Source organism: Gouania willdenowi, chromosome 3, assembly GCF_900634775.1.
Source record: "Gouania willdenowi chromosome 3, fGouWil2.1, whole genome shotgun sequence".
Lineage (NCBI taxonomy): Eukaryota > Metazoa > Chordata > Actinopteri > Blenniiformes > Gobiesocidae > Gouania > Gouania willdenowi.
Genome location: NC_041046.1, coordinates 10,629,196 through 10,641,717, shown reverse-complemented (window position 1 = coordinate 10,641,717; position 12,522 = coordinate 10,629,196). Strand labels below are relative to the sequence as shown.

Below are 12,522 nucleotides of genomic sequence, written 5' to 3'. Positions count from 1 at the left end.
CAAATGCACTCGATATCATGTATGAGGAATACTGCAGTGACAAAAACCCAAACAAGTTGTCCTCTGCTTATGGCTACCGGCAGATCATTCGTGTACTCAAGCTCAGGAACAAAACAAATTCTACAGGAAAAGTAGGGTTAGCTACCCTCAAAGGCAAAATGCAGCAAATGATACCTGCCCACGAGAGAGTCTGCCTTGAAAGCTATGCCCGAGCTAACACCACCAGCGAGCATGCAATCGTTGAACAACCTGACTCCTCTGCCTTACCTGGTGGAGTATTTGTAGAGTGCTGCCTCATCACCCTAACCAAACAGCGCCCTCACAAATTGTCTGTGTGGGTGAGAAATGAAAATGATCATAACGTCACACTCCCCTCAAATTGTGTCATCGCTGAGCTCCATACTCCCGACAAGATTTACGACCATTCACCAGGCCCAAACAAAAGAACTGACAAAGTGAAATGTTGTTCTGTCATCCCTCAACCAGTCAATGGATCTGACATGCCCAATCCTAAATTTGACTTTGGCGATTCCCCTCTCCCAAACGAGTGGAAAGATAGAATAACAAAGAGCTTAAATCAGTATGGTGATGTTTTCGCCGCCAATGACTTAGATTTTGGACATGCCACTAAAGTAAAGCATCATATCAATCTAAAAGACGGAACCCCATTCAAGCAAAGGTCCCGCCCAATCCATCCAAATGATTACGAGGCTGTGAGGAAACATCTGCAGACGCTCCTTGATGCAGGTGTGATCCGAGAATCAGAATCCCCTTATGCGTCACCAATTGTGGTGGTTCGTAAAAAAAATGGAGAGGTCCGTCTTTGTATAGATTACCGGAAATTAAATGCACTGACAATCAGAGACGCCTATGCACTTCCAAACCTCGAAGAAGCTTTCTCAGCTCTTTCTGGATCCAGATGGTTCTCGGTCATGGATTTAAAGTCTGGATATTACCAGATTGAGATGGAGGAGTGTGATAAGCCTAAAACCGCCTTTGTATGCCCCTTGGGGTTTTACGAATTTAATCGCATGCCCCAGGGTATTACCAACGCCCCTGGTACTTTCCAGCGATTAATGGAGAGAGTCATGGGCAGCATCAATCTGAAGGAAGTACTAGTGTTCTTAGACGACATCATTGTGTTTTCAAAGACATTAGAAGAACATGAAATTAGGCTTAAGCATGTCCTCCAGCAACTGAGAGAAAATGGCCTGAAACTTTCCCCAAAAAAAATGCCACTTCTTCAAAAGCTCAGTGCGGTATTTGGGCCACATTGTCTCAAGTAGAGGGGTAGAGACCGATCCTGACAAAGTTAGTGCTCTCCGCACTTGGCCCAGACCTCAAACCCTTGGTGAGCTGAAGTCATTTTTGGGTTTTGCCGGGTACTACCGTCGTTTTGTTCAAGACTATTCAAGGATAGTCAGACCTCTGAATGACCTCACCAGCGGCTACCCACCCTACAAGAAGGGCCAAAAAACATCTTGTCCTGGGGGGTACTTCAACCCCAAAGAACCCTTTAAAGAACGGTGGACCCATGAGTGTCAAAAAGCTTTTGACGTCATCATTGAAAAACTTACCTCTGCACCTGTACTTGGTTTTGCTGACCCGAAATCACCATACATCCTCCACACCGATGCGAGTACTACTGGTCTAGGGGCTGCCCTGTACCAGGAGCAGGATGGTGAAATGCGTGTGATTGCCTACGCTAGCAGAGGGCTTTCATCCAGTGAAAAGCGATACCCAGCCCACAAGCTGGAGTTTCTAGCCATGAAGTGGTCCATTGTAGAGAAATTTCAAGACTATCTATATGGAAACACATTCACGGTCATTACCGATAACAACCCATTGACTTATGTCTTGAAGTCAGCTAAGCTTGACGCTGCCAGTTATCGGTGGTTGGCTGCTCTTTCCACCTTCGATTTCAATATCAAGTATCGTGCTGGGAGAAGCAACCAAGATGCAGACGGCCTTTCCCGTCGACCTCATGAAACCCTGGCCGATGACCAAGCTTCCCTTGAGGAGAGAGCGCGAATCAAACAGTTCACCTCGCATCATCTCTCTTCGTCTCCTAACCAACAGGACATACCAGCAGACACGGTTACTGCTTTGTGTCAACGCCATCTCTCAGGAAAAGATGACGACAACCTATCTTCAATCACCGTAGTGGAATCTCTTGCCATTCATCCTGAAGCAGTACCGGATATCTATGGCGGCGAGGAGGTCCTCGGGTGTTCTACCATACCAACTTGGAGCCCAGCAGAACTCCAACAACATCAAAAGGCTGACCCCGCCATTGGACGGGTCATCAATATCTTGGAAGCGGGAGGTGAAGTCAAACCCAACCTTGCCTCTGACTCTGATGAGCTCAGGCTGATGTTCAAGGAGTGGAAAAGGTTGGAGATGAAGGATGGTATACTCTACAGAATTCGTTGGTCAGGAGAAAACGTGAGTTACCAGTTCGTTGCCCCCAAGTCTCTTAGGCCCACCATTCTCACATGCCTACATGAAGATATGGGGCACATGGGTTTAGAAAGAACACTGGACTTGGTTAGAGCAAGGTTTTACTGGCCAAAGATGGCTGGAGATGTAGAGAAAAAGCTTAAGTCATGTGGACGTTGTGTCAGAAGGAAGACACAACCAGAAAAATCGGCACCCTTGGTGAATATCCAAACAACACGTCCCATGGAGCTAGTGTGCATGGATTATTTATCTCTAGAACCTGATAGTCACAACACTAAAGACATCTTGGTCATAACTGATCATTTTACTAAGTATGCGGTTGCCATACCAACAAAAGATCAGAAGGCTACTACAGTTGCAAAGACTCTTTGGGAACAGTTCTTGGTGCATTACGGGTTTCCAGAACGGCTGCTAAGTGATCAGGGCAGAGATTTTGAGTCTCAACTCATCAAGGAACTCTGCACCCTGGTAGGCATCACTAAAGTGCGCACAAGTCCCTATCACCCAAGAGGAAACCCTGTAGAGCGGTTTAACCGAACACTTTTAGGCATGTTGGGAACCTTAAAGGGCAAAGAAAAAAGTCACTGGCGAGATTATGTGAAACCGCTAACTCATGCTTATAACTGCACCAAAAACGATGTCACAGGGTTCAGCCCATATGAGCTAATGTTTGGGCGCCAGCCACTGTTGCCAGTGGACATTGCATTCTGCTTACCTGTAAAAGATGGCTCTCCTAAATCCCACTCCCAGTATGTCAAGAATTTGAAAGCACGCCTAGAGGAGAGTTATGAGATTGCCACCAGGAATTCACAAAAAGTTGCTGATCGAAACAAACGCCGTTTTGACAAAACCGTAAGAGAGTCCACACTAGAACAAGGTGACCAAGTTTTAGTGAAGAACCTACGGCTGCGGAATAAACACAAGCTTGCAGATAAGTGGGAGTCAACTGTGTACAAAGTTCTACAAAGAATGGGAGACTTACCTGTGTATAAAGTACAGCCCATCAGTGGGGACGGACCCGCTCGAACTTTACATAGGGATCTCTTACTCCCTTGTGGCGACCTGACTGAGGTGGAGGAAACTGAACCAGCTACACCCAAAATCAGCAGACCGAGAACCAGACAAAGTCACCCTCAGCTCTCAGAGGTGCACTCAGAGTCTGAGGACGATACACCTATCTATCCTATTCAATCATCTGAAATTCCTGAGAAAAGATTTGTCCAGGTGTGCGAAGTTCCCAAGAGACAACACATCAGTGTAAATCGAGCAGCGGAGGATAAATGCTTGCCGTTCATGCCAACAAACCCCTCAGCCTCCAGTCCTCAGGATGAACTTAATGAGACCAGTCTTCCTGTTGAAACCATTGGAACACCTTCTGAGATGGTTGAAAGTGAGGAGCCTGAAGTCATGGGTGAGCAGTCCTCTGCAGACAAAGACATAAATCAACTGGACATGAGAAATGAAGATGAGATTGAGAAAAATGAGAATGAAATGGATAAGTCAAATAAAAATCCAGCTTGTGCTGATGAAGGAAATGATCAATCCTCTGGTGATTTGGAGGAGCCTGCGAATGAAGACACAAGTGAGACTGCACGAAAGTCAGAGAGGCCACGACAACCCCCTGACCGCCTTCACTACATTCAGTTAGGAAAACCTTTAATCTCCTTTGCACAAAGTCTCTTTAAAAGCTTTAACGAAGCTCTTGACACAATCAGTGACTATGATAATTCCCCTATGAGCTACATTACAGCATGAAGAGACTCATGCAGATTCAAGAGGGGAGGGTGTAACCCACATGAATAATAGGGTTATAAATCTGTGTGGTTAGAGGTGTAGTCTTGCCGCCGAACAGAAGGTGGCGCACCTACTCTGTGTTTATGTTAGTGTGCACTCTGTGGTTTCTTCCTTTTCCGGTTGAGACGTTATACCTGACGGCCGCACCCACACAAGCTAAGGATACCCCGCACTGATTCTTGTGTTAGAGTGAACGGGAGGCGCTGCATGTGTCTTGTTGGCCCTCTCGCTGTGAGCTCCGATTGGTTTTACTTTGACTAGGATTGGACCATTCAGAACCAGAACCTGAATCCTTTCGGGTTCAGTGGCGAGCCAACCCAAGAGACGATAGACTGTGGACGGACCGGAATCACGGTGTGGCCAGCCGTGGGGCCGCCCTCAGTGGACATCGGGATCATCGACTCAATCCATTCATTCAGGAACAGATAAGACTCAACACAATAAAACTACCCGGGTAGTGTTAAATAGGGTGCACCCAACAATTCAAGAACATCTGTCTTTTCCATAAAGGAGAAGTGAATCTAAGGGAAATAAGTTGGATCTCCTCTAAGGAGGATTTCACAAAAGGACATTTTTATTTGAACTTTGTTTATTGAATTTATTTTGTATTTTGGTACATTGGAAGAGTTCTATTTTGTACACTTATATTTTTATTTTGGGATATTCATTTGAATCGCCACATGGTAGCGATGAGGCAATAAAGATTGTCATTGTTCATCTTCACGTCCATTCGTCCTTGTTATTTGATCAGGAAACTAAAGATATCCATTCACGAACCTAGTTGAATGTTAGCGTTGTCGATCATAGCTGTTATCAAGTAGGTAAAGCTAGGGGGCGCTACATTGGGTTCACTGTTCAGATTAGTCACTGTCTTCCCTTGTGTAACTGTGTTAGACTGAGTCCACTCCATCTTACACAGTGAAAGAAAGACTTTTGCTTTTTCTTTACATGAATTGTCAATGGTTTTATGTAACTTCATCACTATAACCTAAATTAATTCAACCCTGTTCTATGGGCTTACTTGAGTCTAAAGAGTTAAATAAATAATGAGGTTATGCTCATTTACCTGATCTGGGAAGTCATTCCCATCCACCTCATCACTGTTGGACTGACCTCCTGGACTTTGAACCTCGATGCCATGGCTCTCCAGAATGGCTGCTTCTTCAAAAACACAAACTTCATCATAGCATATCAACCCAGGGCGGTTAAACACTTTTCCTACACACAATCCACTTCACCCAACTGGCCAATTTAAGAAAAGAAAGGAGCAGTTTCTAAGAAAAGCCTCTCTGAATATACAGTATATAATTTCATGTTTGTAAAACAAGTATAGCTGTAATGAGGTACTACTGTATATATGCTTACATTTCAGGAGCACCCAAAGCTCAGTAAATCACTAATAACACTGAAGTTTTATATTGATAAAGTGCACATACATACACAAAAAACCCAATTGAGTGAATTCAATGTAAAAGAGAGACAGAGGTAGATATTACCAATATTAGCGCGCCTCTTGATGTCTTTGCGCCGATTTGCAAACCAGTTGTAAACCTTTAGAGACGTGACTCGTTCCAAGTCCGACAGCTTCTTCCCTGCAACAATAACTGAGTTTAGACAACCTGACAACTGTGTCTCTAATGTCTGCTTCATTAACACAACCCCAATAATAAGTATGGGCTGAGATTTGTGCCACTGGAAACTGAATTTCAATAGTTGGTATTGAATTTTAAAGTAACAACTTGAAATTGAATTTAATGATTTAGTAACTTGAAATTGTATTTTTTCCTGTTGAATTGTTTTTATTTTAGTAAATTCCACAATTTGTATATATTTCTGCTTCTAAAATTCAGATTCACTGCAAAAACTGTTTGATTGATTGCTCAACCTTGCGGACCGGAAGTGTGTCTCCGTGTAGTGAAATGGAATTTTTCCACAAGAAAAATACAATTTCAAGTTACTAACTCAGTTTCAAAACAGCAACTAAATGATGAAGTTGTTGCTTTTAAAATTCAATACCAAGTATTGAAAATCAGTTTCCAGTGGCACAAATCTCAGCTCATACTTAAGGGACACGCGTTAAAAAGTGAAACCCACACCTGGTTTCTGAATAACGGCGTTGCAAGCGTTGGCTATCTCTTCTCTCCTGGCTTCATCTGGATACTGGTTATCACTGAAGTAACTAGACACACACATTACAGTCATTTTAGTTTGAAATCTGTTTTGCTACCACTGCTGACTCAACAATCCTTTTCCCTACCTCTCCATGACTGCCAGACACTCCTTCCTCCATGTGAATCTGCTCCCGCGTCGCAGGCGAAAGCCCCCTGGCGCTGAACCAAATGTGGGTGGGGTTTGATGCCAGTCAATCACATCCTCAAGTGCCAAGGGGGCCGCCCTCATGGCCAGCGTGGCACCTGGAGTCACACATGGACTTTTTTTTTTACATTTCCACTCTCTGTTTTACAGCAAAACATTCATTATTGAGACTTTTTAACAACCATCATTACTGAATCATAGATCTGATCCCATCAAACAATATCACAGAATATAATGCACAGAAAAAATACATCATAGAAGTTATACTAGGGCAGTGTTTTTCAACCTTTTTTGAGCCAAGGTACATCTTTAGATTGAAAAAAATCCCATTGCACACCACCAACTTTGTAGCCTATATTAACAACAGGGCTGGGGTAAATTATAATTGTTAATTACTTTTTTTTTTTTAATCTAGGGGTATACTGACTCAGGCTCAGATGACCACACTCGAACTACAATTGAACTTTATTCTTAAAATATTGTTTTGTTTTATATAATGTATTTTTTAATAATATATAATTTTATATTATTATTATTATTATTAATAATAATAATAATAATAATAATAATAATAATAATAATAATAATAATATAAAATTGTATAATACATTTATTAAAATCAATCTTGTTCTGTATTGTTAAACATTAAAAGGAGCATAGAGGAGGACTTGGTCTTTTAATGCTAATGGTTGATGAAGCGTTCACAACCCAATAATATTGAGCCCAGACAGTAAAAGCAACAACTCCATAAGTGAGTAATTTTTATACAAAATAAGCTATAAAATAAAAATATACCTTCATAGGCCATAACGTAATTTTCTGTATCACCAAAACACTAATCTCGATATATCTTGACTCTCGATATATCACCCAGGCTTATGTTACAAACAGCATCACTCTGTTACAGCTTCTTACCACAAAAAGAAAGTGTCAACCTCATGGCTCAGGGGCCAAATCCAGCCCTTTGGGGCTTCAAATTCGGTCCACAAAAAAAAAAAAAATTACAGCGAAAACATGAATTATTGTGTAAATGAAACTCAACACTCCTGCATGATTGTAGTCATTTTTATTGTTAAACTGTTGAAAAAAAAATCTAAATTCTTAGAAAGTCCTTAAAATTTCCTCAAATTATTACACAATATTTCCTTTAATTATATAGAAATTGTTCAGAAAATCTAGAAAATTTCAAGTGAAAATCCTGTTGGGACTGATATCCGTCACTTTTTGCTTGGATATTGTCGGTTTCTTACGTATTTTGTATTTTATGTACATGTAGAAGTGCAAAACCATGGCACAATAATGTTGAAATTACTCGTTTTCCAGGATAAAAACTGCTCCGTATTTGACCCCTGAACTGAAATGACTTTCCAACTCCTGAGCTTTTAGGAACCATTTTTTAACAAGTGGCAGCAATGTGTGAATATTGATCAGATAGAAACATTACCAGGATTTGTCTTCTCCAGTTGGTACCAGCGGAAAAAAGCTCTTTTCTTCTGCTCGCTGAGGTCGGATCCCTGCTGCAGGAGCCAGTGTGAGATCCGACTCTGGCTGATACCTGAACGATAAAGACTTGATTCAGACCCAAAACACTTAGTGAGGTGGGTAACACTCAAGGTGGGGTCAATTATAATTGTTCACGTAATTGATCATTAAAATGTTTTACTGTCGTAATCAAAATTTAATTAAATGAAATTGTAATTGAGTTCAGATAATTGACTTTGTAATTGCCATGAAAATTTTACTCAAAACTGGGGAACCATGTTACAGTTCTATACAAATGTAGTTAATTATTAAAATGTCATATCAATCTTTCCCACATTCTACCATTTAAAAAAATATGAAAACCTATATTTTCAATGATTAGGAAGCAAAACAAGGTAACCAATAGATATGAAACAAATTAGATGATAGATAGTTCTTTTTAGTGCATTTTAGAGCTGATTTAGGACCAGTTGTCATAAGTGATGCTAACCAATAAGTAACACAAGAGGAAGGTTAACTTTTATTAGTAATTGTGATTAATTGCAATTGAACTTCAGTAATTGAGAACATAACTGCAATTGACTTTCAGGGGATAAAACATAATTGTAATTGGAAACAAATACTGGCCACTGTAATCGTAACTGAATTGTAATTGAAAATGGGTAATTGAAAACGTATATGTAACTGAAAAATGTAATTGACCCCAACAGTGGTAACAGTTATACATAAGGCTGACATTACACTGCCATTACCTGTTATTAGCATGAATAAGGTGTCATGGAGGCTGTCATTAAGTGTCATTTGCTAAATTAAAACACCTTTGGAGCTATGTTGGCATTTTTGGGTTAGGTGGAGGGATCTAGTGGGGTTAGGGTTAGGTTATTAAAAAGAAAGGGTTAGTGGTTAGGGTAACAAATGATACTTAATGACAGCCTTCATGACACCTTATTCATGCTAATGACAGGTGTCATGTCAGCCTTATGTATAAAACTTCAAGTAAAGTGTTTCCGTGAGGTGGAACTTTGAGGGCGTGCTAGCTGTGTGTGATTCTCACCTGTTACCTGAGCGACCACAGCCTGTGATATCCGCCTGTTGGCCAGAAAGGACTTAATCTCCTCTTTGATCAAAGCACTGTCCTTCCTACAACCAGAGAACATAACGTATCATTCACCATTCATATTTCAGTGCGCAGTCATCACTATTACTAATTAAATCCTACATGTTTCTAAAGAAAACGTGATCAGTGTAAAACTACATCAAATTATATCTTGTCTTTAGATGGAGGTAGTCATATTAATTCCGTTTTGAAGCTTAATTTTTCCATTGTAAATTGTACACATATTCTTTGTTCAAAAGCAGTGTGATAAAAACACAGATTTTTATCTAACATGATAAATAATTGTGATTACAATACTGATCGAAACGATTGTGATTATAATTTTGGCTATAATCGTGCAACCCTAATTTTACAGCTGATTTAAGACATGGGTCCAAACCAACCCGTTATCATTAGAGATGTTTTATGAGGTTATTTATTAAAAGGCTCAGTAATTTTGATTAATTGAATTTGAACTTTAGTAATTGACTCTCACGGGGAAAATTATGAATTGTAATTTTAATTGGAAAAACGTCAGTTGTCGCAATCATAATTGAGTTGTAATTGAACATGAGTAATTGTAATTGAGAAATGTAATTGTTAGCAGGGCAGTATTGTTTACCTAAAAATTACTTAATAATTCCAGCTCCAATGTCTTCAGAATAAAGGTGATAGCACAAGTGTTTTGACCTTGAGGAAGCATGTATAATGGGAAATTTATCTGATCAAGAACTGAACGACAGGGGAAATAACAAAAGCACTCAATCAGACTTGAAAAACAATCTTTCCTGTGCGTTAGGATGTAAAAGCAGAGCTGAGGTCACCAATCACCCTTGTCTCAAAATCTACATCTCCTGCATCAATGGTGTAATAACAGTAGACACATGCAAACTGTACAAGATGTAGCCATGATAAAGGCTTCTGGAGCTGAATGTGTAAAAAAACCAGAGCCGTCATTCCGCAGTAATATTCTCTGCTCTTTGGCTGCTTTGATTTCATCTTCACACATTCTCCAATCAATACAGCTCTGATTGCTGCCGTCTGGCAGGAGATTACAGATGAAAGGCACATGAGTGCTTTTGTCTATTGTGTGTATGTCTTTGTGTATTTGCCCTGTATGTCTACGTGAACATTTTTGGCAGTAAGCCTCACGTCATTTTCACAGTCAGGGGCGGTGTATACAGATCAGTGGAAGCAGCACACAGTGAACCATGCCTACCCTCTGGCGAGCACAGCAGCAGACTTTAAATACATGGCTGAGTGACAAATGCATCAGGACGAACTGCATTTTATCATTGTGAGATAATGTGTTTATGGTTAAATCTTTTGAAGTCATCGTATTTCACTGAGCATTAAATGATGGGCGAAATTTTCATTAGGGACAAATGGGGGAAAATATGTCTGGGCCTGATTGTTTTCAGGAAAAAAATGTACCCACTGAAATATCAAGTGTAATGCTTAAAAAAGCAGAAAAATTCTAGCTTTCTAGTTTTGATAGATTTTTTTGTAATCGATTGATGATTTTTAGCACTCTCTCTTTTCACTTCGTTATCATCACCGTATCCATGGAAACTCAAACACAACTGTTTGATGTAAAATTTTCAAAAGGCAATGAAAAACAGTTGGTGTTACAACAGGAACCATTGAGTTGTAGTTCAGTGTGTGATGGCTGTGACCAACTTTCGTGTTGTCCACTCCACACCGTTTTCACAAAAAAGGTAACGAAGTGGAAAGACCTTCACCATTCAACCTCATGTTAAACAAAAATGAGGAAGAATTCAGCACTGCTGCTACGCTGCTCATACAGCACAGCTAACATGGAACAACAAGTGAACTACTGCAACCTTCAAATTCAAGCAACTACTGATCTCCAACCTCCATTAGATTTTTATATAAAGGCTTTAGGAGGCCATCGGAAAAGCCTGTTTCCCTTCGGTGCCAAGTCTAGCCTATAATGAATAATCTACATGGTGACCCGGTAGATCATTCAAAAACAAGAAAAATTCATTACCTATGCTAGCATGGGTTTTAAACTAACTAAATCTTAGTTTATCATGATAAAGAAAGCCAAATGGAAAAGAAATAATCAATCCCTGGAACCACCACCCTATCCTTTACAAAGCAACCAATTCAAGATTTTTGTCTGTGGTCGTGAAAACACTGCATCTACAAAAAAAAAACCAAAACAATAAAAAAAAGATTGGTAACTGGATCATAAAGGTCAACATGTCAGGGCTGTCAGGGAAATTCAAGGACTTTCGATTGTGTGGCCCTTCCTGTGAGGTCAGCAGCTCCCTCTACAGGTGGCCTGTAAGCAATAGTACTACAGCACCTTCAAATTTAGTGTCCTAACTGAGGAATTTATATCATCATGGATAAACGAACCAGCAGGTATCAGGTAGGCACAGGGAGATAACGAAAACAAATAATAATCCAATCAGAAGCAAAAAGGGAAACCATCTAACAAAAAAGAAATCTAGGTGGAAGCAACAAAAAAGTAACTGCTCCCTCAGCAACTAGTGCAATGAAGTGTACCCTTAAAGCTGCAGTATGTAGAATCATGAGACCTGTATAGAAACAACCACGCTCCCCCATCTTCTCTCTGTTTTGGAACCTATCGTCCCTTACCGGTATTCCTGTGAACGCGCACAACTGTAGTGCTCTGCGCGACTAGTAGGATTATGTAGGAACTTTATCTTGGGTTATTGGAGAGTTTTACGGTGTTTTAGAGACTAACACGATGGCACGTATCACTTTGTAGTTACTGTGGTCAACAGCAGCATTGTTGCAGAGATCCCATTTCCTATCAGAACACTTTGAATTACAATTAGGCTTGGGCAAGATATCGAGAATAAAGATATAACAAGATTTCTATTTTGGCGATATGGAAAATTACAATATCAACTCTAACAATGTATTCTTTTAATTGCTTACTTTGAATTAAAATTTGGGGTGTCCTGGTCCGATATTGATATCGGTCTGATATTTGCCAGAAAACAAATATCGGATTTTAATCGGACAGCATCTAAAATCTCTGATATACATTTTACTATATTTATTAAATTGTAGAATACTATAGATATTATGTTGAATATAAAATGTACATAACCAATTGGTTCATAATAATTTAACCATAACTATTATTCTCTGTTTGAGTAACATCACTTGATCAAGCCTTTTCTAACATTCCACACTACAAAATCAGTAATAAAAGTATGTATGATTAGGCTGATATGGTATCGGATCAATATTAGTATCGGCCAGTACTCAAGGCCGCAATATCGGTATCGTATTGGAAGTGAAATAGTTGTATTGAGAACATCCCTAATTAAAATAATCGTTGTAGGAGTTGCTGCTTTCACTACTTCTCAGAA

General features: G+C 40.0%; 1 protein-coding gene across 4 annotated transcripts in view; it reads right to left on the bottom strand.

Moving 5' to 3' along the window:
• LOC114454816 (homeobox-containing protein 1-like) overlaps positions 1-12,522 on the bottom strand; it is a 37,059-nt gene that overhangs the window by 9,721 nt on the left and 14,816 nt on the right. For 2 of the 4 annotated variants that reach the window (XM_028435597.1, XM_028435622.1), the window contains exons 3-8: positions 9,107-9,192; positions 8,015-8,125; positions 6,512-6,668; positions 6,351-6,433; positions 5,751-5,846; positions 5,321-5,415 (exon numbers count right to left, since the gene is read on the bottom strand). In XM_028435597.1, the coding sequence (XP_028291398.1) occupies positions 5,321-5,415; positions 5,751-5,846; positions 6,351-6,433; positions 6,512-6,668; positions 8,015-8,125; positions 9,107-9,192 (628 nt within the window). The remainder of the gene's footprint in view (positions 1-5,320; positions 5,416-5,750; positions 5,847-6,350; positions 6,434-6,511; positions 6,669-8,014; positions 8,126-9,106; positions 9,193-12,522) is intronic. The other 2 variants (XM_028435604.1, XM_028435613.1) reach the window with 2 other exon arrangements.